The sequence below is a fragment of the Pectinophora gossypiella genome, chromosome 7, assembly GCF_024362695.1.
Source record: "Pectinophora gossypiella chromosome 7, ilPecGoss1.1, whole genome shotgun sequence".
NCBI classification, from domain to species: domain Eukaryota; kingdom Metazoa; phylum Arthropoda; class Insecta; order Lepidoptera; family Gelechiidae; genus Pectinophora; species Pectinophora gossypiella.
In genome coordinates, this window is record NC_065410.1 from 2947185 (window position 1) to 2974952 (window position 27768).

Consider the following 27768-nt stretch of genomic DNA (forward strand, 5'->3'; position numbering starts at 1 on the left):
TAAGCCGCTAAGAAGTAGGGGTGAGATTATACTGCGTCTCACTCACACTTACACGTTACGCGGTACACGGTAAGATCGAGATATTCCTTCTCGCGTGTCTTCTTAAAAAGAGAGTATGTCGTTTTTTACAGTGACTATATGGATCCAACAGTTTTATTGAGTCTATATTGCGTCTTCATAATCTCATTTTTTTATGCGGAGGAGGATTGAGGAGCTCGGTGGCGCAGCGGTAAACGGTCTGCGGTTGTTGAAGTTAAGCAACTTTCGCAAAGGCCGGTTATAGGATGGGTGACCACAAAAAAAAGTTTTCATCTCGAGCTCGTCCGTGCTTCGGAAGGCACGTTAAGCCGTTGGTCCCGGCTGCATTAGCAGTCGTTAATAACCACCAATCCGCACTGGGCCCGCGTGGTGGTTTAAGGCCCGATCTCCCTATCCATCCATAGGGAAGGCCCGTGCCCCAGCAGTGGGGACGTTAATGGGCTGATGATGAATCTCAAATTTTTATGCAAGTTTTATAACTAGATACAAGCCTAACAAATAACTTAAAATAATAAAAACACAGAATGGAATGATACAAATGATATGAACACAAATGATAAATTAGCGATTAAATGTAATGTTATCATTACATTAGGGCCATGCTTCGCCGAGACGACATGGCCACGTCATCACGCCACCGGCGACAATCGCCAAACAACTTGACTTGGCGACGCCTAGGCAACGAAGCAATTTCAATACAAAGTGACGTCGACGACGTCGCCTTGGCGTATCAGTGAGTTAAACATAGCCAGCGACGAGGTCTTGGAGTCTCGATCAGTTAAAGTCCTTAGGTACATATTTATTATTAATAAAATAATATTTATTTATTAATTGTCATATATATTAGTCACAATACCGTAACCTTATAAATGTAAAATGTTTTAATATATGTGATGTGGTTGTACTTTATAAATAAATAAATAAATACATATTTATTATTAATGTAGGTATGTCGCTGAGTGAGCGATAGGTGAGTTGAGATGATTATGTGAGAAGTTAACGAGTGGTATGAGTAGTACAGTCATGAGCAATATAATGTTCCCACTTTAGGACTCTGTCGCACTAACATATTTGACATTTAGTGAGACTTACAGTTCAATTTGTCAAAAAAGTTAATGTGACATGGTACCAAAGTGTATACATATTAATGCTCGTGACCGTACAGACGGTATAGAGTATAGAAAGGATGCATAGGCAAATGATAGATTGAGTGAAGAAGTGTGAATGAGTTAGAGAGAGATAGAAGGAGTGAGAAGGGAGGAGAGGGAATAGATAGAGGATGGCGGATTGAGAAGGTTTTGTTGTAAATTGTGCTCGGAAGAAAATAAAATAAAACTAGTGTTTAAAACGTCATAACCTGTTTCATTTAAGCAAATCCAAATCCCACATTAATAATAAGAAAAATACACCTCAATTTATTTAAAAACCAAAGTTTGCGGTACCTGGCAATAAACACAAATGGTTTTCCAGAATTCGAAGCCTAGAGCTAAACTCTTTCATTTCGCAGTCCATTGAACGAATACAATTCCCCGTCCCATCCCATACTCGCGTGATTCCCTCGTTCGGCCCACATAGCTTGTCGGTCACTAATTAATTCGGCCCACATTAACGGTAATAACCTTATCAAATGTAGATTCGGATACCGCGTGCATTCGATTAAATGAACTTGCATAGACTTGATAGTGACTAGACACCATTTTGTAAATAGCAGACGATCTTAAACGTTAAAAGACATAGTAGTAGAAATAAATTACATCCGTTAGAAAAACAAATGAGTTATGAAATAGAAATATAAGAAAAAAACATTTGCTATGGTTATGCTGGATTCATGATTAGAACATTATACCATTAAACTATAAAGAAACCAGAATACGAAGATGCTTAATTTGGTTAAGAATTATAAATATTAATATTGAAAATATTGCGTGTAAAATATCATCACTACATAGTATAAAACAAAGTTCTTTTTTCTGTTCCTATATCCTTATGTACGCTTGAATCTTTAAAACTACGCAACGGATTTTGATGCATTTTTTTTTAATAGATAGAGGGATTCAAGAGGAAGGTATATATGTCTAATAACATCCATTAAATAGTGGAGAAATACTGTTATTTTTGAGGTTTTTAATGTGATGTCGCAAATAATTTCATTTTTTCCTCAACATTGCACCTGAGCGAAGCCGGGGCGGGTCGCTAGTTATACCATAAATCCTACCTACCTTTTGTGCATTTGTGCTCCTTTGTGCTTAGTAAAGTATACAGGGTGTTAGTGACATCGTAACGAATACGAAGGACTATGATTCTGAGTTAATATCAAGTGGATTTTTCCGTTGCAATATTAATAATATTTTTTTTGTTTTTTTTTAATTATTTTCGGTTACATACTTTTACTACGGAAAATTTCACTTGATATCACCTCAGAATCATGGCCTGAATCATCCCTCAAAGTTTTCGTTACGATGTCACTAACAACAGGGTGTTAGTATTTATAAGATTTTATCCTTTATAAATTAAATATCTGTATTGCGTCTATACCTTGATAGGTTTGTGAGCAAATGAGACCAATAACAGAATAACGGTCAAAATAATAGACGTGCAGATATGAAATGAGTCTAATTAGATAATCGGGGTCGTTTCGGCCTAGTATTAATTGCTGATGGGGAGACTCTGGTTGTGGCATTACCTGTTTATTGTGCAGGGTTGTTAACCCTTTAAAGGGCTTGATTTTATAAAGAGCGCATTATAGTGAATTGTATTTTGTAGTAATTCTCTGCCAGTCTTAGCACCTTTGCTTTATATACCGTTTTCGTAATCCTATTATCCTTCATCCGCTCTACGTGTCCAAACCAACTTAACATTGCCTTCTCAATCTTAGTCACTATATTGGGCTGGTTTTCCCTTCGCGCGTTGGAAGGTTTAGACAGTCGCTTTTGTAAAAAACCGGACCTGTCAAATCTTTAGGTTAGGTAAGCGGACCCTGTGAAAAACGGGATAACGCTAGATGATGAGCGAAACTCGACACAAGAGAAGAACAAATAAACAGGAAAAGCACTTCCAAATAAACTCGTTTAAATAAACGTCAAATGCGAAATAGCTAGCATTGTTCCTTTTTTAAACAGACTTTATTAAGGCATATCAAACAATAACACCAGCCCGGAAATTTAATTCCATTGATATCGGAATGGGATAAAATAGTGGAATGGAGTGGAATCATTCAGACAATTAGGACGAAAAAACAAGTGAAAGTGTTGTCCGATGGATTCTCTGATAGCTTTGGCTTTTGAAACCATTAAATCATAGAACATTTTAAAAACGTTTTATATATAAAACAAAGAGTTGCTTAATTGTATTTTTAAATATTTTGTACGTATCAACACATATATAATGTAACTATCCATCTTTTAGGGCCGTATGGAGGCCTTATCTCACTAAGATACCATGGTGGCGGTACCACGATTTCGCCACCATCAATATGTATGCAGTTATATAAAGAGTACCTCACCTAGTTGCGCAACCAATCTATTGCTGGCAACCGAATCGCAACTATGATGGCCTGGTGGGATATGCCTATATTGCCTTGATGTAGTTATACCTGTGTTAAATTTTGTGGATTTATCGAACATCTACGTCTAAATAAAGACGATTCCTCCTTTGTTTGCTACGATACGTAACGCAGCTACGACGTAGCACGTAGTTCGCGTAGCGGACGTAACCTCCATTTCTAAAATGTCCATTCGGCGTAGCAAAGCCAGAAATCAATTCACGGAAATTTTCAGCCGTTTTATTATGTCGTAAATGGATATTATGTTACCGTTTGGTGATTGGTGATCAGTCAACGTGTGTACGAATCAAATTAAAATCATTATTTATTCAACTTAATTATCATGGATAAACTTGTTGAAGATCTGTTTAACATTTTTGAATCTACGTCATTTCGCAAGGTGTTATGGTTGAGAAAAAAAACTGACAAGAAATTGCAACAGTTAAAATACATTATAAGTTATTTTAAGGAACCCAAAAAAAAAAAGTTACGAAGTTATTTATTAATTAAAAATAAGGCGGTACGTTTTAAATTGAATCCTCATTGTAACATTACTGCATTTCCATATTCGCTGTATTTAATTTATTGTTTAGAGCAGTATGGTAAACCGCAAATTAATTAATCCCATTGAAATAGAACGTACATAGTGAAGCTGCACATTGTTGGAATGACTCAACAACTGTTTTAAACCTTTATTGGATAGAGAATTGCTCGTGAGCAGTGTATTACGAGTGCAATACGAGTCGAGCTATTTAGGTTTTTGAAATTCCTTTGTGGAGGAATGAATGATGCGTAGCTAGTTTTGGCTTCGGTGACTGCTTCAACTTCCAAATTCAAATTATTATCTTTATTCAGTAGGTAACTTAGTTACACTTTGAATGATTATTTTTTTACATAATGAAGGTATCATCCACCTGAAACTACTGCAGCTTCACACAACCTGTATAGCCGAGGAAAAGAAGCTGCAAATAAAAATCGCATCACGGGAACTCCGAAGTTGTGTGTGGCTTCTAAATCAATCTCGTAAAGACTAGATTAGTGAGACTAGATAAAGACAATCACGCCCGAATTCCGTATCAGAGTAGGCAGAACCGGGAATCAGCAGAAGCATAGATTAACATAGGATTCAAACAGGAATTCAAATTCATTAAGTTGAAGTCGTGTAAGTCTAAAAATAATATAACATAAACAGCCTATATACGTACCACTGCTGGGTATGGGCCTCCCCTCAATCAACCGCAGGGGGCATGGAGCTTACTCCACCACGCTGCTCCACTGCAGGTTGGTGGAGGTGTTCTAACGGCTAATAGCCGGGACCAACGGCTTAACGTGCTCTCCCGAAGCACGGAATCATCTTATAAGCAAACACGTATAACGTATATATGCTTTGGTATTTATCATTTGAAATTTTGTTCATTTCCAGACATAAGCAACATTTCACATCACTAGCTTCTAACAATACAACACTAACAGCAATACCACATTGCTAAAACGAGCGCAGACATAAAACAAAATGAGTAAAAAGTGCCAAACAAAGTACGAAGTGGCGGGTCTGTGCTATTGTTTACATTTTAGTCGCTGTTAAACCAGAGGTAGGTAGTAGCCGCGTTAGTTAGACGTTGACCAGATAGGACAGATATGTGCACAATTTTTATTTACTATGCCGACTTTGAGGAAATTTGGTACGAAGATAGATTAGACCTTGAGAAAAAGTAAAAACAGGAGCTTTTAAATATTGTTTATTGGTGGAATAAATATACCGCATGATAACGTGAGATAACATCATCATCATCAGCCCATTAACGTCCCCACTGCTGGGGCACGGGATTTCCCTATGGATGGATAGGGAGATAGGGCCTTAAACCATCACGCAGGCCCAGTGCGGATTGAAGGTTATTAACGACTGCATTAGCAGCCGGGGCCAACGGCTTAACGTGCCTTCCGAAGCATGGAGGAGCTCGAGATGAAAACTTTTTTTTTGTGGTCACCCATCCTATGACCGGCCTTCGCGAAAGTTGCTTAACTTCAACAATCGCAGACCGAGCAGTTCTTTTTTTTATTTTTCTTTATGTTATATCTGCAATCAGTAAGCGTCCGTTTGTGTTACTATGAGCAGATGAGCTGAAGGGGAACTTGACTTTATGAGAGAGATATCCACTGACATATCCTCAGCAATTAGGAGGGGACCTGCGAGTTCTTTTTTGAAATAAAAATTAAATCCTTGCTTTTTCTTTTAACCAAATTGCACAACCGCATTGCCAAATAAAAGCAGCATCTAAAACGCGTTACATGCAAATTATGAGGCGGGCATTCATAGTGCGCTGTCCAGCTTCCGAACTAAATATTTTAGCAGATTAGTGAAACAGTAAGTATTCTGAACACGCCTGTACTGGCCGGCAGCCAAACGCAGATAATTTGATAAAAACGGTCCACGTTTATTGCCAAACTTCATCCGAGTTATTAGCTCCGTTCCACGTGGTATATGCTTAAAGTTTTATCGACAAAGTAGATCACGAGATGGGTGGTAATACATGTTTATGGTTATTATTTCAACGGCCACCGTGGTCTATTAGGTGAGTGTTGGGTTCACGATCTGGAAGTGCAGAGTTCGAATCCCGTTGGAGACATATCACAAACATAACCTTGTGATACCTAGTTTGGTTAGGACATTTATTGAATTAAATAAGAATTAAAAGTTATTTTTGAATTGTCGTTTATTGTGATGAAAATAAAGAAGTGACACGTTCTACGTACATACATAACATAAATAGCCTATATACGTCCCACCGCTGGGCACAGGCCTCCCCTCAATCAACCGGAGGGGATATGGAGCATACTCCACCACGCTGCTCCACTACGGTTTAGTGGAGGTATTTTTACGGCTAATAGCCGGGACTCACGGCTTAACGTGCCCTCCGAAGCACGGAATCAACTTATTTTTTCAGACAATCAGGTGATTCAAGCCTGTAAAGTCCTTACCAAAAATAATATTTCGACAATGTCCCCATCGGGAATCAAACCCGGACCTCCAGATCGTGAGCCTAACGCTCTAACCACTAGACCACAGAGGCTGCCGTTCTACGTACAAATAGAGGAAAAAACAAAAATTCAAATATTGCCATTGCAGTTAGGAGTATAACTACAACAACATTGCAGGCTGATCAAATGATTTTTCGAAAATAAGCCATTAAGCAATCTGTCCTGGCCTATGTGCATTTAAAAACAGTAAAAATAGTTTCCACAAGTGTAATTGCGGTTCGGTTTATTTAATATTTAGCATGAAGCCGGCAGTCAAAGGCTGGTAATTGGATAAAAATAGAACTTGGCTACCGCACTACCAGACGCGGAAACATAGGCGTGGTTATTGTTGCAAGTCCCGCAGCATAAGCTAAACATGTTTATGAAAAAATACGCATAAAAACGTAGAAAACAGTGGGTAGTAAATTCTTGCGTAAATTGGCGAATATTTTCCCCTCAATAACAATGCATATTCCACAAAATATATGATGACTTCTGAGATGTTCTAAATTGCTGGAACTCTTCCCCTGTCCTTTTACTCCGGGTATTAAGACTGTAGAACCCTTGCCCAGGGATACGGTTGAAGACCTCAACAGTTGAAGAGGCGGAGACGGGAGCCATCGGTACGGCAATGCAGGACGGAAGGGGCAAGTCACAGGGACTGTAATCTGGAACAGAGGGCAGCAGTACCTACCACGTTCTTGTCGGTGCAGCATTTTCCGTGGTACTTTTTAGGGAAAAATAGGGCAGTGGTTTCCCTCTTGCCTTCCGCCCCGCAGTACTCTGACGCAAGTGGGATGGCGCCCAGAGTAGTCTATTACAAAGCCATACTAGGACTCCTGTCCTCCGCCTCTGAATAGTACTGACAGTTCCTGCTGCCCTCTGTCAGGTTCCAGGTTACAGTCCCTGTGACTTGCCCCTTCCGTCCTGCATTGCCATACCGATGGCTCCCATCTTCGCCTCTGCAACCGTTGAGGCTTCCCCCATATCCCTGGGCAAGGGCTTTACGTTATACCCTGTAGGTCTGGGTCCCTATTCGAACTCAGCCGCCATCTCACTCCGGCCTACTGAAGTAAGAGGCGCCCACCCCCGCGGCAAGGTCGCGCCGAACAGGAATTGCCAATAACTTTTTATTGACAGCAATTCTTTTAATGCGGTTGTGTAGGTATTACTCAGTATTCAGTGGTATATTTCAGTAAATAGGTCTTGTTAGTGGTGGATATTTATTTATTTATTTATTCTCCTTTATTTCTAAGTGACGTCTATTCAAACAATAAGGACTATACACTACCGTCTACACGTTTGTTAAGTATGACATGCAATCGACAAGAAGGCAGGAACCACAACACGCCCGTCCCAACTTCAATCCCGTATATTCCGACTAATTCGATAAAAACCCAGCTTACCTAAACACCGCTGTATATTGGGTTTAAACCTGATTATGAGATTGCTTTGTATTTATTAAAGGCACTTCTAACTAGTTGTGCAGGTGTAGTTTGTTAATAGAATTTGTACAACGAGCGGATTTGCGTAGAAATAGGCACCCGTGTTAGCTTGTTAGCAAGGGGTTTGTTTTGAAATATAAATACTTTATATTTGCCTTTGAAAAGGGTACATTAATAGATGGATGTACATAGAAGTTCCTCCTTATCAGCTCATCAACAATAGCATGCAAATCGCTTCGCTTTGAATCGCTTGTGTTATAATTTGTCTTTAAAAAGAAACAAAATTAAAGAAATTGTTTATTGTGAAAAGACGCCAATTACAGTCTCTCTTTCTCTCTTTATTTAAGAACTGCGCTCTTGTCGGTGGAGTAATCGCCATTACTCCTTAGATAGGGCGTGTAGAACGGTGGTTGCCCCAATCGCCTTCCGTTCCGCAGTACACCGAACAATTACAGTACAGTACAAATTTAAATTCAAAAATATCTTTATTCAGTAGGTAACATAGTTACACTTTGAATCGTCATTTCTTACATAACGAACATCTCATACGCCTAAAACTAATGCAGTTTCACACAACCTATCTAGCCGGGGAAAAGACGCAAGAAAAACCTCGGCAGAGGGAACTAAACGTTCTTAAAAAAAAAAAAAAACAATATTGTTATACAATTTAGTAATCTGGCTGCCTAATATTAGTTCTCAGACAGCTAATCCCATGTATTCATATCTTCTACATAATCACTAATCTTAATCTCTTTCAAAGTTTCCGTTCAATGGTAAATTCTGAATGTCAATGGGAATCTTATTGTAAAAACATATAACATTGCCCCTTGAAAGATTTAGTGATTTTATACTGTCGACTGACATGTAACATCAGTTTTAAAATTTACACAAAATGTAGCAGTACTTAATAAATAAATAAACAAATAGACAATTAAAAAGAAAAGAAAGATGCTGGTGGGTCTAAGTGAGCATAATAGCTCGATATTCGCTGTAAGACGTCGCCTGGGAGGACTATATTTGAAAGAATTCACATCATCACCAGCCCATTAGCGTCCCCACTGCAGGGGCACGGGCCTTCCCTATGGATGGATACGCGTAGGGAGAACGGGCTTTAAACCACCACGCGGGCCCAGTGCGGATTGATGATTATTAAAGACTGCTAATGCAGCCGGGACCAACAGCTTAACGTGCCTTACGAAACACGGAGGAGCTCGAGCTGAAAACTTTTTTGAAAGAATTAATCGACCCTAATGTGTAGATAGCGATAAACACTGAATGAGGGAAATCGTCGACCACACAGATTGTATTTATATTAGGTTTTTGAGACTAAGTTGTCTTCTGTCAATTCTACCCATTCATTAGTGACTTTAGTTGTGAGTTTATGTATGTATGTATGGAAATTGTATCCAAAACCCAAGTAATATTTGGTCCTGTAGTAGGACTGCCGCAAATATGGATAAATTCCTGTCTATCGTCGCTACATTCCGGGACGGCAGCGGAATTCGCATAGAATCGGTCCCGAATATTTACTTTTATTAAAACTGACCCATATTGTTTTTGTCTTGGTGTATATCGATGTGAGAGTGGCGATATTTATTTTCACGCAATACCAGATCCAAAGTAAACGTTTTTAATAAGTGTAGGGAACCTTTTACGGTTTATTACCTAAATCATACATTTGGAGCATTGCACTCTATGGAAGTGAAACGTGGACTATGACACAGAGAGACAGAGAGAGGTTGGAAGCGTTAGAGAAGTGGTGTTGGCGAAGGATAGAGGGTATAAGCTGGACTGAAATGGTGTCAAATGAAAAAGTGCTGAAAAGAGTTGAAGAAAAAAGAACCATAATGAAGACTATAGAGAACCGGAGAGGAAATATGACTGGCCACCTGGTACGACACGATTCATTCATAACAAACATCATAGAAGGAAAAATAGAAGGGAAGAGAGGAAGGGGTAGACCTAGGAGAACATTTATGACACAAATAAAAGAAAAGGTGCAGGTCGTGTCGTATCAGGAGGTCAAAGATTTGGCGGGAAAAAGAGAGGAATGTTGGCGATTACTCCACCGACAAGAGCGCAGCTCTTAAATAAAGAGAGAGAGAGGGAACCTTTATTATAGAATAAGGAATAATACTACGTATAGAACGACAACCACTCCCCACCAGCGGCTGAGTTAGGATTACCTCACCCCCCACTTACTTACTAATGTAAGTGAGTAATCATTACATGAGCCATATCAGGAGCCTTTGGTGGCTGAATAATAACCCTGATACCAGGGTTGACGAGGTTGGTAATTCACCTCACAACCCACACGATAGAAGAAGATCTCACCCCCTTCGTTCATACTTTAGTCTTTAGTACTGAAAATGAATCACATGATTGTCTGAAAAAACAAGATGATTCCGTGCTTCGGAGGGCACATTAACCCGTTGGTCCTGGCTATTAGCCGTAAAACCACCACCACCAACCCGCAGTAGAGCAGCGTGGTGGAGTATGCTCCATACCCCGTCCGGTTAAATGAGGGTAGGCCTGTGCTCAGCAGAGGGACGTATATAGGCTGTTTATATTTTCTTTTTTTTTTATTATCACTTCACTGATTTTAGATATTAAAGGTATTTACCTACTTCCCGGGGCCTTTATATCACGCATGAGTGACGGTGAGCTGGCTAGTCCAATAAAGATAGCGTAGAAGATAGAAAACACGTTCATTTTGCACATCACTGACTTTGTTTCTAAAGAGGGTCAGTTTCATTCTACGTGAAAATCTGCCTTATAGTTTTCGCGCTAGGATTTTATACTTGGATAAAGATAATACTACGTACAGAACGTTACAGTCATGATCAATATTATGTACCCACTTTAGAACCCTGTCGCACTATCATATTTGACATTTAATGAGACTTACGGTTTTATTTGTCAAAAAAGTTAATGTGACATGGTTTCAAAGTGTAGTACTCGTGACTGTACCTCTCCGCCCCGCACCAATTCGTATCGGGTACTGACTTCACCCCCCCCCCCCCCTCGACCCTGGGTCTTACTTTAGTCTTAAATGGCCGAAGGCGCTAAGGAGTAAGGAGCGTGGCCCCGATTCCTGCAGACACATCCTTTTATTATTTTATGTTATATCGGCCATTTTCTTATCCGCCTAAAATGAAAGGGACGGATGATTGACAACTGTTATCGAGTTCCGAACTTTTGGAAGACGTGCGTGGGGCCGAAGCCAACACTTAGAGGCCCCTTAAGACAATTGGGTCGTGTACTAGGTAAAATATAAATTATAAAATTCTGATTACTAAATAAAGACAGATCTAAAACTAACGAAGAACATTTTCTTTTTTCTATTTAACTTATTTATGAATTTTAATCAAGACAAATATAAGTCCGACATTTTATTACGTTTCGTATGACGTCACCATTTGCTTTTTCATACAAATTCCATAGTAATTTCGTGTTTTGACGTTTAGTACGGCTGATGATGATCAACTGATTTGACTAGTTGGGAACTAGCCTATTTAATCTAAATGTGATTATTACTATTATTATCAAAACACAGCCGGCAAGTTTTTATTTTTTCTAGAAAGGAGAAACCTGTGAGCAATCATTAAAAAACATCTGTTTTAAATCTGAATCCCGCCTATTCAGTTTCGTATGTCTGGCAATAAATTGAAAGCCGACTATGTTTCAGCCATATGCTGACGTGGAAAGCTGGTCGAGTCTCACATCTTGTGAATTTACATATTCTATCATAATGTGCGGATTTTCTCTTCCATATTCCGTTTCAAAGCGGTAAGTAATATGATTTACTTATCATATTCTGTTGAATGTCATGTCGTCTGTGTTTATTTATTTATTCATTTATTCATTTATTCACAATTTACATAGTCATTACAGGCAATCCCAATTGGACTATGTAATGCAATTTTACTTAAATATTATAAACTCATGAATTTTACAACTAAGTCTGTGAATTTCGATAACGAACACGTAAATAGATCGATGTCAGTATGGAGTGTTGTAAAGAATAGCAGCACTTTAGTACACCCGGACGTCCAATACAAAAGTATTGTTCTTACCGTTCTTGACGCGTAAGTGCGAGCTAGACAGACAATGCATGCGCGCTCCCTTACTCAAATTCAAAAATATCTTATATCGTCGTTGCCAATTTATAATCTATATCTATTATGTGCAATCGGGTCAATTAACAGAAATTAAAAAACCTTCCACTTGAAAATTTTTTGTATGACTTTTAGTTAAAAAATTAAAAAAAAAGTGTTTTAGAAGCAAAATAATATTCGATCCTGCCAAAAATGAAATTTGGTGAGGCGTTATCGGCTTTTAAATTAGCAACGACGGTATTCATTAGGTAACATAGTTACACTTTGAATGGTCATTTTTTACATAACGAACGTCTCATCCACCTAAAACTACTGCAGCTTCTCTCAACCTGCCAGCCGGGGAAAAGCTGCAAGAAAAACCTCGGCGCAAGGCCCTCGACGTTCTTAAGAAAAAAAAAAATTACTGTTATGCAATTTAGTAATTTGGCTGCCTAATGTCAGTTCTCAGACAGCTAATCCCATTCATTCATATCCTCTAGATAACCACTTATCTTATAATAATCTTTTTTACGAAGTTTCTGTTTAATTGTTGTCTTAAAACTGTTCAAAGGTAAATTCTGAATGTCAATGCGAATCTTATTGTAGAAAACGTATACATTGCCCTTTAAAACATTTAGTGATATTAGTTATATCCAGAGGGGGTGAAGTAAATCTAGTTCGACACCCGATACGAATTAGTGCGGGTGGAGGGTTACCGTTCTATTCGTTGTATTTTTCTTTATTCATCTGTTTATTCATCATGCATCACATTTGATCGTCCATGTCTGGTCAATATAAGTAACAAATAGTGGGATAAGGGCAAAAGGAAGATGATGAAACTGATTGTCAATTTCTACACAAAGCCAATATCCAGAACAAAATAAATATTAAAACACATAATAACGGGTTCTTACCGCGTTTAAAGCAGGGATATGAGATGGGAGTCTCATCTCATTCATATTCCTGCTTTATATGCGGTAAGAACCCGTTATTATGTGTTTTAATTATAATAATAACCGCGTAATATTAAAACAAAATAAATATTTATTACTTAGCAGATTTATAATGAAAATAAAAACAATATAAATACGGGACAAAGGTAGCAGGCACAGATTGATATGTTTTCCCTTGCTGACATCAAAGCTAAAGAACTGGGTTTGTAGTCCGTCGTATCAATATCGGACCCTCTGTATAAATCGTCTATACTTGCGAGAGATACCCTGTACTGTATAAGTGACAAGCGAAGTAATAGTATGATGATATATCGAAATGCTTGACTACTCAACATGGTTAATAAATAACATCATCATCAGCCCATTAACGTCCCCGCTGCTGGGGCACGGGCCTTTCCTATGGCGCCTTTCCTATAGGCCCAGTGCGGATTGATGGTTATTAACGACTGCTAATGCAGCCGGGACCAACGGCTAAACGTGTTTTCCGAAGCACGGAGGAGCTCAAGATAAAAACTTTTTTTGTGGTCACCCATCCTATGACCGGCCTTTGCGAAAGTTGCTTAACGTCAACAATAAGACTGAGCGCGTTTACCGCTGCGCCACCAAGCTCCTCCATTAAATAACAAGAGCCATAATTTATGCCCAAAACCAAGATAAAAGATGCATATTTACTAAGTCTGTTATCCATGAAATTAGAAGGTTACACGACGGCAAGTCTGTACAGCGCCATCTGTATTTTTTGGGAACGTATCTTAGAAATGCTTTCTTCGGGAATGTAAGTTTCCTCACGATGTTTTCCTTCACCGCTGAGCACGTGATAATCATTTATGATCCAAACATGAATTCGATAACAAATTCAACAATCATTGGTTTAGACCTGTGCAGGATTCGAGCCTGAGACCTCTTCCAAAAAATATCTTGACATAGACAAAACGGCACAATAAGAGGCTTTGAAATCGCGGAAATCTTCTGCATTAGACGGGTTGATATAAAAAAGGGTCCAATAATCAATACGGAGTTTAATCCCGCGGGCACTGAGTAGCGGCCTTCATTGGACGGTACAAATTGATGGAGAATAGTGGAGATATAGTGGAGTAGGGCACATTTTTCTTGTTTAAGGTGGATAACATAACATAATAATGGCAACACATCTGTATTCGGTTCGAACTTGGCTCTAAACCACTGAATTCCACTTTATGAGTCTGAATTCAAGTTTGGATCACAGATAAATTATATAATGTGGTTTCCAGGATTTGTGCCCGGTTAATGGCAATAGGCACGTTAAGCCGTTGGTCCCGGCTGCATTGGCACTCGTTAATAACCATCAATCCGCACTGGGCCCGCGTGATGGTTTAAGGCCCGATCTCCATATCCGTCCATAGGGAAGGCCCGTGCCCCAGCAGTGGGGACGTTAACGGGCCGATGATGATGATGATGAATGGCAAAAGGCTCGCCCTATATTACATGGGATTTAAAACACAGCTGGTGAGAAGTGGGTGTATACACTATACTCCACTGCCTACTCCTTCGAGGACACAGGCGTGATGATATATTATGTTAGATATGTTAATTAATAACAATAATATTATATAATATTATACATCAATGATTGTAAAAATAAAACATTATTCATAATGTTACGTCAATTTTGAAAATATCTGAAGTAAAGAGATTATTTTAATAAGGTAGGAAATCTGGGGGCACGGTAGGGCCCCCGCCAAGTCGAGCATTTCTTTCAACTTTTATATTTCATTCAATAAAAAGCTTTGAAGAGTTAATAAATAATGTTAATTATATCGATCAAACTCATAATTAACACAAAAAAAAAAAATATTCTCACCGTAGAATCACATTAATCGTCGATATTAAACTGTCTTACTGTTTCACGTCCTATGCCAAAGGCTTCAAATCCTCCCGAGACGCATCCAGCCAGAGTGGGCTACGATTGTTTGCTTGAGTGAATATCTGAGCAATCACCCATCTGTGTCCGGCTTTGTGATGCTGAAGTCAGTTGGGAACCTTTGTTCTGATTTGGTACGGAATATATATTATTCTAAAGTTCCAACTATATTTTAAACCTGGCAATGGCCCCGATTCCTGCAGACACCTAATTTTATTTTATATTATATAATAGTCATTTTCTTATCCACCAAAAAGGAAAGGGACGGATTATTGACAGCTCCTAATTTTAGGAAGAGTGAGTAAATGAATGAATAACCCGGGGGAATCAAAAAGGTATCTCGCTGGTATGCAAACCATTTGACGTGTGCTGTCAACATAATTCTGTGGCCAATGTAAAATTTTAGACGGTTGTTTTAGATTTGTGCTTAAAATTGACGTGTGTTCCATAAATTTTATGCTTGTCGATTACCCGTCCCTTTCCTTTTCGGCGGAAATGAAAATGACAGATATAACTTAAAATAAAATTAGATGGTGTTTATAGGAATTAGCACCATTGTCAACCTACCTACATGCCTACCTATCTGCGTTATTACCTGGCACTGTGTGCGTTTTGTAATAAGGCAGTATCTTTTCCGGGAAAAATAGTGACGTATCTGAATTTTTTGCGAATCTGGTGTGCACCTTTTGTTATTGTCAATAAAAGACAAATTATTTTAGCACAAAAATGCAGATACGCTAGTTTGCAAAGTCAGCTACGATATATCCACATATACACAATTAATGTGTACGTATAATAATCTAATGGAAACAATAAAGAATAAAGCACTTAAAACAAATATTAATTAATAAGAGCTAATGCACTACTCAAGGGTACTAAAAGTCAAAATATAAAAGAAATATATAACGCAAACCTCTCTTAACATTTATTGTTACCAACAGTTTAATATTTAATGTACTTATAATTTTTGCGCTAAGTTAATACTACGCTCTCCTCTCTACTACTTTTGCTGTGCCCTCCAGGGTTCATAATGATTCTTATTTTAAAATGACACCTATATCTGTGGAATGGCAAGAAAGTTATCGAGTATTAACAATCTGATTGTGTAAGAGAATACATGTACCACATTCGAATTGAAAACAGTCTCCAATAACAATACCCAATCCAACGTCCATTGCTTCGAATACAAACAAACAGTGTAAAAAATATCAAGCCAAATGTTCGCAGAAACTGTATGAAATTTGCAATTCAAGAAGCCTATGCAGATAAGGTTGTGGCCAGGGAACGCGTTGGAAGCGGGGCGATTAATTGCGAGCACCTAGTACGGTAGAGCCGCCGCCAAGTCGAGCATTTCTTTTAACTTATAAAGTAAAAAGATGCCTTTTGATAACCACGTCTACTTAATTTTTCTTCATTTAAAGCCTAGTTATTTTGGCAGCTTCATCATCATCAATTTAAGAGCCACGCTCTTGTCGGTGTAGCATTTTCCATTCCAGTCTATCAAAGGCCAATTCCTTGACTTCCCTATAAGACACAACGTTAACCTTTTCTTTAATCTGTTCCATGTAAGCTCTTCTTGGTATTTCCCTTCCTCTCTTTTGTTCTAGCTTTTTGACATATAGTTTAGTATGTAACTGAATTAATGATAGAATGACAAATAAACTAAACGTTACTCCATGAAAGTTTTACACTTAGCCCATGATATTTACAATCGGTTTGGTAAGTACCTTAAATTCCATATTACTCAATACTTTATAACTTTGTTGCCATTCCACAATGTAGTTTAACCCTTATACACAACAAACATACGTACAACTACAAGTTTATGTACCAAATGCTATCAGATGGACTCTCCAATGAATCATCATCTCCCTAGCATTATCCAGTTTTTTCACAGACTCCGATTACCTAACCTGAAGATTTGTCAGGTCCGGTTTTCCTCTCCAATGAACTAATACTACTATGTAATTATGATGAATAAATCAATGAATATTCAAATAAAATCTTCAATTAAGTGTCCAAATAATTAGAATCTATAAAATAGATCCGACATTGTTTTAAGTTTACGCGGTTATTATCATAAAAATAAACACGAGAGGTTTAAAATTAAACGCGGTAAGAACCCGTTAATCCCCGTGAAGAGAGGAAGGGGTAGACCTAGGATAACATTTATGAAACAAATAAAAGAGAAGGTGCAGGTCGTGTCGTATCGGGAGGTGAAGGTTTTGGCGGGAAGAAGAGAGGAATGGCGGTTACTCCACCGACAAGAGCGCAGCTCTTAAATAGAGAGAGAGAGAAGAACCCGTTATTATGTGTTTTAATTATAGATCCGACAAACAAATACACGACAATAGTTATGCCGACAGCACATTGTATCGACCATCAGGATTTCGACATGACATCAGCTCGACATACGACAGCATGACAGAACGTTAGCACATTATTCGTCAAACCGAAGTCCCCGCTGTAATTATGGCCCCAAGTGAGTCCAGTATAAAGAAAGATTCTTGTTCTGGGCAAAACATGCTTCGCGGCACTAGCCTTCGTGATAACGGGACGTTTGTGGTTCACCAGAATTAACGGCTCGTTCGCAAGCTCTTTGGATGGTTAACACATTCGGGGTACGACTTCATTTTGTAAAAGTTCTACTAGCTTGGTTATAATTAGTATTTTACACGGTGACCCTAACTTGCTAAGCCGAAGCGATTTTTTGCAAACGAAATCTTTAGCAAAAGTCACATCCATTTTTATAATATTTGTACTTCAATATCGTCGCCTTGTAGCGAAAATGACGTTGCTATTCTTGTCTCGGGCGCATACGTATACAGAGCAAGACATACGTATACAAGAGTCAGTCAATGCAGGACGGTCTGCCTGTACAGAGTGATGGTGTGTTGGCGAGCCAAATCATGGCAGTATACAAAAGGTGTACTCTACAGATCCGATTTTCTTAAAAAAAAAACTAGAATTCTTTTAATTAGGTAAATTCTTTCTGGGTAAAAAATTAGATCACGAATTTTTGCCTGGATTATAACAACCTTGTCTATTGCGAGTTATTGTTTTAACAAAATATCTTATGTATTGTATATTGTAAGTGATATTGTAACGAAAACTATGATGGGGGATTCAGACTATGTTTCTGAATGAATTTTCCGTCGCAGAAGTATGGAATTGAAAATAAATCAATAAAACACAAAAACATGAATTTTACGGCGGAAAATTCCACTTGATATTAACTCAGAGTCATTGTCTGAATCATCCTCCTCAGTCTAGAGTAGGGTTTCACTAACATCCTGTATAATATTATATTACGATAAGTAGGTACAGTCATGATGTACAATATAATGTACCCACTTTAGGACTCTGGCGCACTAACATATTTGACATTTAGTGAGACTTACAGTTCAATTTGTCGAAAAAGTTAAAGTGACATGGTACCAAAGTGTATACATATCGTCCCTTAGCTTACAACACCGCTTAAGTCATTTTTACCAACTTTACAGGAGACGAAAAAAAATGTCTTATTTAAAATATCTGTAGATTTTTTTATTGCTACTTAATACATACTCTAGTTAACGGTTAATAAATAATTATTTATAAGTACTTATTTTGACGATTTACTTTATTTTAACCTTTATTTTCTTCTTCATCCAATGAAATGTAAAAACCGCCAATTTTCGACTTGAGCGGTGTTGTAAGCTAAGGGACGATATTAATGCTCGTGACCGTATAACATACTAAGTATAAAGCTGTTAAATCGTGGTGGCCGGCACGCGCGAGCGCCGTGCCGTCCACTAATGTCATAAGACGGTCCTAACAAGACGTGCATAGGGACGTAGAGACTGTAGTGTAGGTATCTACAGTTACACTTAAACTCTAAGCTTAGTGAGAGACTAAACTCAGACGTAAGGTAAATTTTCTTATGTCTCATCATCTCCCTAGCCCCCGTTCTACACAGGGTCCGCTTGCATCAGGTTCGGTTTTTTACAGAATCGACTGCCTGTCTGAACTTCCAACCTACGAAAGGAAAACCATTCCAATACAGGTTAGGTCATATACTTACGAAAATGCTTTTCTCGGGAACGACGATGTTTTCCTTCACCGTTGAGCATGTGATAATGATTTATGATCAAAAGTGTATTCGAAAAACAAATTCGACAATCATTCATTAGAAAAAAAAATTGGAACCGTTAATCGTAAAGCCGATCTTTCCACACCAAATAGTAAAACAATGGAGTTTGGATTTTAAAAGGACTGTCGGCGTTTAAACCTTAAGTTGCGTAGGTATTAGAACTGTATCTTCATTTCTATATCGCGTTCCCTAGATGGAGAAATGACATTCCATACGGTAAGTCTACATAATAGATCAATAAGAACATAACATCGCGGTTATATTCCAATTGGGGTGGTAAGAGAGGTTGCAAATTTTTTGTCAGTACTTGTGGCTCTGCCCACCCGTTTAAGGTTTACGGGGTGAATGTAGACATAAGTTCAAGAACCATCTCTCGTGGTCGGCACGCGCCCGCTAATGTCATAAGACGGCAGTAACTAGACGCGCACAGGGATTCTGTATGCCAGACTGCTACTCAGACGGAAGGTAAATTGTCTACGACCAGATTATGTACCAGACAGACTTTGTACTGCTAATTTACTATTTGACTTCTAATTTGGTTGTGAATGTTACGTGTTATTAGGTAATGTACTTAGGTACTCATAAAATGATTAATTTTATTTGTCTTTTTAGTTTTATCCAACAGGGAATGGCTGGACCTATTTGTAGCCGGTATGATGAAGGCTAGACCTAGTTTTACCCGAAAACAATCGGCTCGTACTAGGTTTAACCAAGAGTAAGTTACTACTAGTTCTAACCGGCTAAAACTAGGTGAAGCCGCACTTCGGGTATTAGCCGTAACATATATTATATCTTCTATCTTAATTTATAGAAGTAGAAGGTGACTCACTCACTGACTCATTACGAAATCTCAGAAACTAAAGTATCCACGCCTCACCGAGTGTCCGTGTGTTTTTTTAGGAGCTGAAATCGTGGGTAACATCTAGTTACATATACATATACTTCATAATCATCACTAATTTAAGAGCCATACTCTTGTCGGTGTAGCATTCTCCATGCTACTTTTTTAGGGAAAAATAGGGCAGTGGTTTCCCTCTTGCCTTCCGCCCCGCAGTACTTTGTTTGACGCGAGTGGGATGGCGCCCAGAATAGTCCATTTCAAAGCCGTACTGGGACTCCTGTCGCCTCTGAATAGTACTGACCGTTACTGCTACCCTTTAACAGGTACAGATGCTTATGTACTTAATTATAAAGAATGACAAACATTAAAGACATCCTACCATAAATACACACGGAATATCATGAGTAAACAACGTTCTTCAAATAAGTATCAATTATTTTATAAAAAATATGTTTTCCCGTAACATGCCACAAAGAAAATCACGCTGATTTTATGAGCGAGCTTTTGCGAGTAAATATTAACAAGCTTTAACTGGTTAATACCGGGCGGTGTCTCGGCCGTTTATTTAGCTGTTTACCCTACGCAATAACGCTGGACTCAGGGTTAAAGGTCGCTCTACACTACACTGTCTGTGAAACATCGCACCGCAGCCATTTTACGATGTATCAATGATGTGGCTTGTGCTGAGATAAGTCTTAATTCAATTAAACATGCAGTAATTCGTATTGTTGTTTAAAACGGTGTGTCCAAATGCAGTAGGTTAAAAGCTTATTAAGTAAGTAAAATGTTTTTTTTTTTTCACAAGGACACAGAAAATATTGATACAATAAAAACCCACAAAACCAATTCCTCGTTGTGATCCCTAGTTTGGTCAGGACATTACCGGCTGATCATCTGATTGTCCAAAAGTACGATGATCCGTGCTTCGGAAGGCATGTTAAGTAGTTGGTCTCGGTTATAACTTACTGATGTAAGTACGTAGTCGCTACATGAATCGTGTCAGTGGCCTATGCGGCTCATTAATAACCCTGACACCAGGGTCAATGGGTTTGGTAATCCACCTCACAATCCACACGATAGAAGAAGAGAAGTTGTAATGTCAAGGGCCTAACTCGGAAAGCACCACATCGAGCACCAAGTTAGCAGTGCAAAGAGGTCGATGAAGCGTAGTTACTTAGTTCATCTTGCGCCTGATGTACTTCTGGCTATCCCAATTGGGATAGAATCGTGGTCTAATGTTATGTTAAATGCCTAAATCTTATCCGCATTCAAATTAAAATATAAATCGTAAGTTCGCTTATTCATTTCGCGTCGGTGAAGGGCGAGCTTTAACGGGGTAAATGATGTGCTAACTAGATGCATGAGGGGTTCGCACTTTTTTCGAGTAATTGGCTTACACGAGATGAGTAAAAATGTTTGCAAACTTTTGTTTGTCATATTAAAAGTTGGTACATATTTTCACTGGCACGTCTGTGAAAAGAATGGAAGCATTATAAAGGCCTTACTGCTGTTGTCAAATGACTTCTTGTGCTACTATTTTCACTAATACAACTCTGCATTTGCAGGTTAACTCGAGGTTTAGCTCTCTACCTACAGTTTAAAATTATTCAACCTCTCAAATTTTTTCGGTTTGTTTTCTGATCACTTCGACACTGGCAGAATGGTCGTACTCTTAAGCGATCCATTGCCATAACCAAAAAAAAAACTCTGCATTGAAAGAAGTAGATAGAATTAAATAATATTATATATGGGTATTTCATTTTTATTACACCTTATTTATTTCACACTTACCCTTTTAAGATTGAGGGGAGGCCTGTGCCCAGCAGTGGGACGTATTCATCTAAAAAGCAATATTGCAATTTGACATTTGCGCACATGAAAGTAAGTATGCAATGCAAACAAATGTCAAATAGCAATATTGCTTTTTTAGATGAAATGCTTTTATGTGGCCTTTAATTGTGTGCTTTTAATAGATCTCGATTTTGGACAAAACCATGAACTTTCGTTATCTGCTTGGTGATCATAATAAAAACGGAATGATACTCGTATTTTCATAATTATTGGTAGTAAATTGTTTGTTTGTTTTTATGTAAGATGGCAAGTAAAAAGCGTTTTTTTATCAATAAACGATGTTTATGTCTTAAATTAAAAGTTAATATGGCCGTTACATACCATTTAAGGACGTAAATAGCTAAAAAAGTTTTAACAATATATGTGAGAAGTGTGTTTTGAGCAAATATGTGTTTTTTCTTAAAAAAAGTTCATTAAGATAAATAAAATTTGAGAAGTACTGTTTCATTTCACATTACACGCTAACAAAGCAGGAACACCGTGTAATTCTGCTTTCTTTAAGGTTCAACAGATCACTATCGCAAAACGTGACCGGGTAAGGACCTCATTAGTAAGGGGTCATCTTGGGGCTCATTAGACGCACCAATTAGCGACTTGCCCTTAAGTCATCGGCTTGAATAGGGTGGACTGTCGAACGGTCTTAACTCTTGACGATGTAGGGTCAATTTGTGATTGGGTATGTTATGTATGACTGTTGAATTTGACCAAGTGAGTGATTTTAACTTTCATTCTTTGAGTGACAAAGACTAAAAAAAGAAACATTTATTACTCCCGGACACTACAGACACACGGACAGGTACGGTTGCGAGCATTAATATGTATACATTTTGGGACCATGTCACATTAACGTTTTTGACAAATTGACTTGTAAGTCTCACTAAATGTCAAATATGTTAGTGCGACAGAGTCCTAAAGTAGGTACATTATATTGCTCATGACTGTACATTACATTCAACACAGGACAGAAAACACACGGAAACCAACGGAACGGACAGTAGTGACGTATTTATTGGACAAAAAAGCAATTTAAAAACCGTGTATTTTTTATTTTTATTTTATTTATTTGGGAAAACAACGTCTTAATAGTATTACAAAAACTAAAGTATATAAATTGGAAGGCCATTACAAACTTCCACATACAATTATAAATGTAAACAGTTTTAGCAAAGAACGGAAGATGCGCCGTATTTCGATGCATCAGTATGCATAAATTATGTGTTTATGTGTGTGTGTGTGGGTGTGTGCGTGCGTGCGTGCGTGCGTGTGTGCGTGCGTGCGTGCGTGCGTGTGTGTGTGTGTGTGTGTGTGTGTGTGTGTGTGTGTGTGTGACAGAGATCATCCCAGCCCTCCGATTAGTTATAGTGTATAGTGAATAAATTCGTTTCTCCTTAGACTCATTGAGTTTCCTTCCAATCCCGAAACCCGCTTCAGTAACAATAGTTTGAGCTTAGTGTGGGTATAGTTGGTAAGCGCGAGAGGCGACACAGAAGTGAGAGGACCGATTTACCACCTGTAACGTCTAATAACCCTCAACTACAATGCCCTGAGAAAAAAAAATCACACTAGATCTATGATGGATCTGGAGAATGGAACTACTGAGATTGAATGCCAGTCGTGCGGCCGCTACTGTCGCTCTCGCATCGGACTTTACAGCCATTTTAAAAGCTGCCACAGAAACGCTGTTTGAATCATCTGATAAAGATGTAAAGGCCTGAGATGAGTTGGTACTTACCTTGCCCACACCTGTGGGTTCCTTAACGCCGAGTCTTCTGAGAAGCGCGGGCGGCGGCGGTGGAGCAACGCGATGGACCGCCGCCGCGAAACCGCTCAGCGTCACCTCTTCATCCCGACGCCTGCGCTCCCTGTGAGGAGACCCTCCGCTGCATTTTGTTGACGATGTTCTGTAACAATACGAATAATATATTTGTTTTAAAGTCTTTGTAAACAAGAAACCACAATAATAACTAACTGTTAACAAAAGGCGTGGGAACTTAGTTCACCTTGTGATGGATGTACCTCTGACTACCCCATTGGTTGGTCCATGGTATAAAAAAAACAATACAGGACATTACAGGCTGATCACCAGATTGTCCGAAAGTAACACGATCCGTGCTTAGGAAGGCACGTTAAGCCGTTGGTCCCGGTTACTACTTACTGATGTAAGTAAGTAGTCGTTACATGATGACTCAAGACATGACTGTCTTGGCGGCTCAATAGTAACCCTGACACCAGGGTTGATGAGGTTGGTACTCCACCTCACAACCCACACGATAGAAGAAGATTGCGTTTAAATAAATAAAATCTACACGTAAGACAATGCTAGTTGTTAGTCACCAAACTAATAGTAACTTAAGAAAACATTAAAATAATTTATAATGGTCCTTTGATTTAGTCACCCTTGGCAAGCTGCCTGAAGCACTTCATCATTCTGCTTTGCAAGTTTGTGAAAGTTTCGATGCGCTTGCTCAGACCAAGTTTATTTTCTTCTAAAGGGTGGTTTTACATTGTCGTGACAAACATAAGTTATGAGACCAAGCCGATTCGCGGGAGAGGTGGTTCCATTGTAAGCTTCTTTTAGATGCGATCCTGACCTACTAATACTTTTGCTTCAACCATCCTCATTCAAAACTTCATGAGGCGCGGTAGCTCAGTTGCTAGAACATTTGCCTCTCACTTTGGGGTTGTAGGTTCCAACAATGTTTGTCGAATCTGTTTTCGAATTCATATTTGGATCATAAATGATTATCACGTGCTCAGCGGTGAAGGAAGACATCATGAGCAAACCCACATTCCCGAGAAATGCATTTTCGGAGGCATGTGACCTAACCTGGGTCACTCTGCGCACTTACTTTCATATGCGCAAGTTGCCTTTTTAGACTCCCTGACCTTTTTGAAAAAATCACCTACGAATTGACATACATTTTAAGTATTTAGATATGTCACATGCATCTTGCCATTTCTTGCCATTTCACGAGTAATGCAAAATTCGAGTACAGCCGCGAGGCAGAATGAGTCATTATAAGAGCATTCCTCTAGATTTGTGCATTTGAAATGCTCCATTAGGATCGAGGGAACTGAAACCGATGCCTTAGGGCGTTCTACTAATTCGAACTCTGAGCTATTCTATTTTATACTGGGGTACGATTCCAATTTCAAATCGTACGGTTGATCTCAAATACTTAGGTAAAGGTCGATGTCCTTTAAAATTAAGTCCCTCTTGTTCGATTGTGCACAAAATAACATCGAATAGGGTATTTGACTGAGACAAAGATGCATTATAAAATGCAAATCTAGAAATAGAAGTTAGTGTAAAATGATCAAAAATCAATCTCATATTAGTTTTCGACTTATGTTCGAATTTTATTTAAGAATTAAGTAACAATGGGTACGACGTTTTAGCTTTTATGGATGACGACACAGAACAGTATTTCCATACAAACCCCAAAGAAAACTTTCGTTTTGACGTTTCGTAAAAAGCATCTCATTTGAGTAGGTTGTAAAGTAGCTTAGTATAGAATTGAAATTGTTTATAATAAAATAACGCCACACACAAAATCAAAGACAATAATATCAACTAAAATTTTCACAAGACAATTCCAAAGAAGAAAAACGTATTACCTATGTTCGTCGAAATGATCATAAGGCTGAGATAAAAGATAATAAAGATAATTTCGTAGCATCACGCCAGTAACCCTGAAAGGGTTGGCGAAATATATAATACTGGCCCCAATTCCGTTTATTTCAAGTTATACCCGTCATTTTTGTATCCGCCGAAAAGGAAAGGGACGGAGAATTTTCAACAGCTGTTTATTTTAAAATGCATCTAGATCTTAGGAGGTTAAAATGAATGAGTGAATGAATCTCGCTGATATGCAACTCATTTGACGTGTGCTGTCAACTTAATTATGTCGGGTTATTGCCCAATATTTTGGAAATTAAAGGGTTTTTACCTTACATAAAATTGACGCGTGTTCCATAAATTGCATGCTTGTCGATTACCTACCCCTTTCCTTTTCGGCGGTTAAGAAAAAGACAGGTATAACTTAAAATAAATTTAGATGGTGTGTGTGCACAAATGGCTACTAGAATAGTTCATTTTAACATTAGTAAGGTCTTTCTGCAGCCTCCGTGGTCTAGTTGTTAGAGCGTTAGGCTCACGATCTGGAGGACCGGGTTCGATTCCCGATGGGGACATTGTCGAAATCACTTTGTGAGACTGTCCTTTGTTTGGCAAGGACTTTTCAGGCTTGAATCACCTGATTGTCAGGAAAAATTAAGATGATTCCGTGCTTCGGAGGGCACGTTAAGCCGTTGGTCCCGGCTATTAGCCGTAAAAACACCTCAAGAGCAGCGTGGTGACTCCACCACGCATACTCATGCTCCATACCTCCTCCGGTTGATTGAGGAGAGGCCTGTGCCCAGCAGTGTGACGTATATAGGCTGTTTATGTATGTTATGTATGTAAGGTACCTACTACCGTAGCATACACCATGATTTATCTAAAGCCGTAATATTTCACAGCCAAGGTCTAAATTTTGACCTAAGAAAACAAATGGGCCGAAACATTTTCTAATTGAAAATGTAACAGAAAACATTTTTCGTATCCCTATCGGGAGTCGAACTCGAAATAAATGAACGTTACGTGACGTCTCAAGTGACCTTTTTACATTTTTCAAAAATTCGCCCCGCGTCAGTACCGGGGAGTAAAGGGGCCACACGGTTGATGGATGGCGCTTACGTGACGGCTGACGACAACGGCCCTGGTGGGGCCAGACTCGGATTTGGGTAGGGCCATAATAGGTTGGGGCCTCAGATTGCGGAGTATGTGCGTCTACAAAAGCGTGGAGTAACTAAATCAGGAATAAAATAACAAAATATTAAATTTTAATAAAATAGGGAATATTAGGTTGGTTTGGACACGTTGAGCGGATGAAGGATAATAGAATTGCAAAAGCGGTATATAAAGCGAAAGTTGATGGTAGGGCTGGCAGAGGAAGACCGAGAAGGACTTACGATGATCAAATTGGAGATGTCCTTAGAAAAGGTTCAATACGATCTACTCTGAACCGGCGTGCGTGTATGAAGCGATTGATGAATGTGGAGGAAGCAAGAGAAGTGTGTCAGGATCGAAGCAAATGGAATTCTATAGTCTCTGCTTACCCTGGTGGGAAATAGGCGTGAGTTTATGTATGTATGTGTGTAAATTTTAATAAACGTTTCGTACATGCATTTTTGTTCATGTTTCTTTTGTAGATGGAGCTGTTGTCAACCATACGTTTAGAAGTCAATGACTAATTTGATTTTTGAGTGGAGATTTCACTAAAAATCTCGAACTCTCGAGGCTCGACCATTATAGCCGGCGATACGGCTCACCGTCGGTGAGGTGTGGGTATTTAGTTCATCTTACGACCGACGTACCTCTGATTAACCCATGTGGATATAGCGATCTTCTTCTTCTTATCGTGTGGGTTGTGAGGTGGAATACCAACCTCATCAACCCTGGTGTCAGGGTCACTATTGAGCTGCCAAAGGCCCCTGACATGACTCATGTAACGACTACTTACTTACATCAGTAAGTAGTATCAGTAAGTAGAAGCACGTATCATCTTACTTTCGGACAATCAGGTGATCAGCCTGTAATGTCCTGAGCATACTAGGGATCACAAGGTAATTTTTGTGATATTTCCCCACCGGGATTCGAACCCGGGACCTCCGGATCGTGAGCCTAACGCTCAACCACCACGACACGTCTCACAATACCATGTCTATACTATCCATACTCACACTGCTTCCGTCCACATATCCATCAACATCTCAATACGACCCTGTCAATCCCGTATTTTTTTTTAATGCCGCGACGTAACTCCAGTCTCTTGAGAGGCTTAAAATTGAAAATTCTCCAAGAGTATTGGAAAGTAGAGTCGCATTCCGAAAGATGACGGTGTCACAAC

At 38.8% G+C, this 27768-nt stretch overlaps 1 protein-coding gene across 3 annotated transcripts in view; it reads right to left on the reverse strand.

Moving 5' to 3' along the window:
- The window catches only part of LOC126368154 (kinesin-like protein CG14535), a 657648-nt gene that overhangs the window by 63907 nt on the left and 565973 nt on the right, over positions 1-27768 (reverse strand). For all 3 annotated transcript variants that reach the window (XM_050012034.1, XM_050012035.1, XM_050012036.1), the window contains exon 3: positions 23550-23718. In XM_050012034.1, the coding sequence (XP_049867991.1) occupies positions 23550-23718 (169 nt within the window). The remainder of the gene's footprint in view (positions 1-23549; positions 23719-27768) is intronic.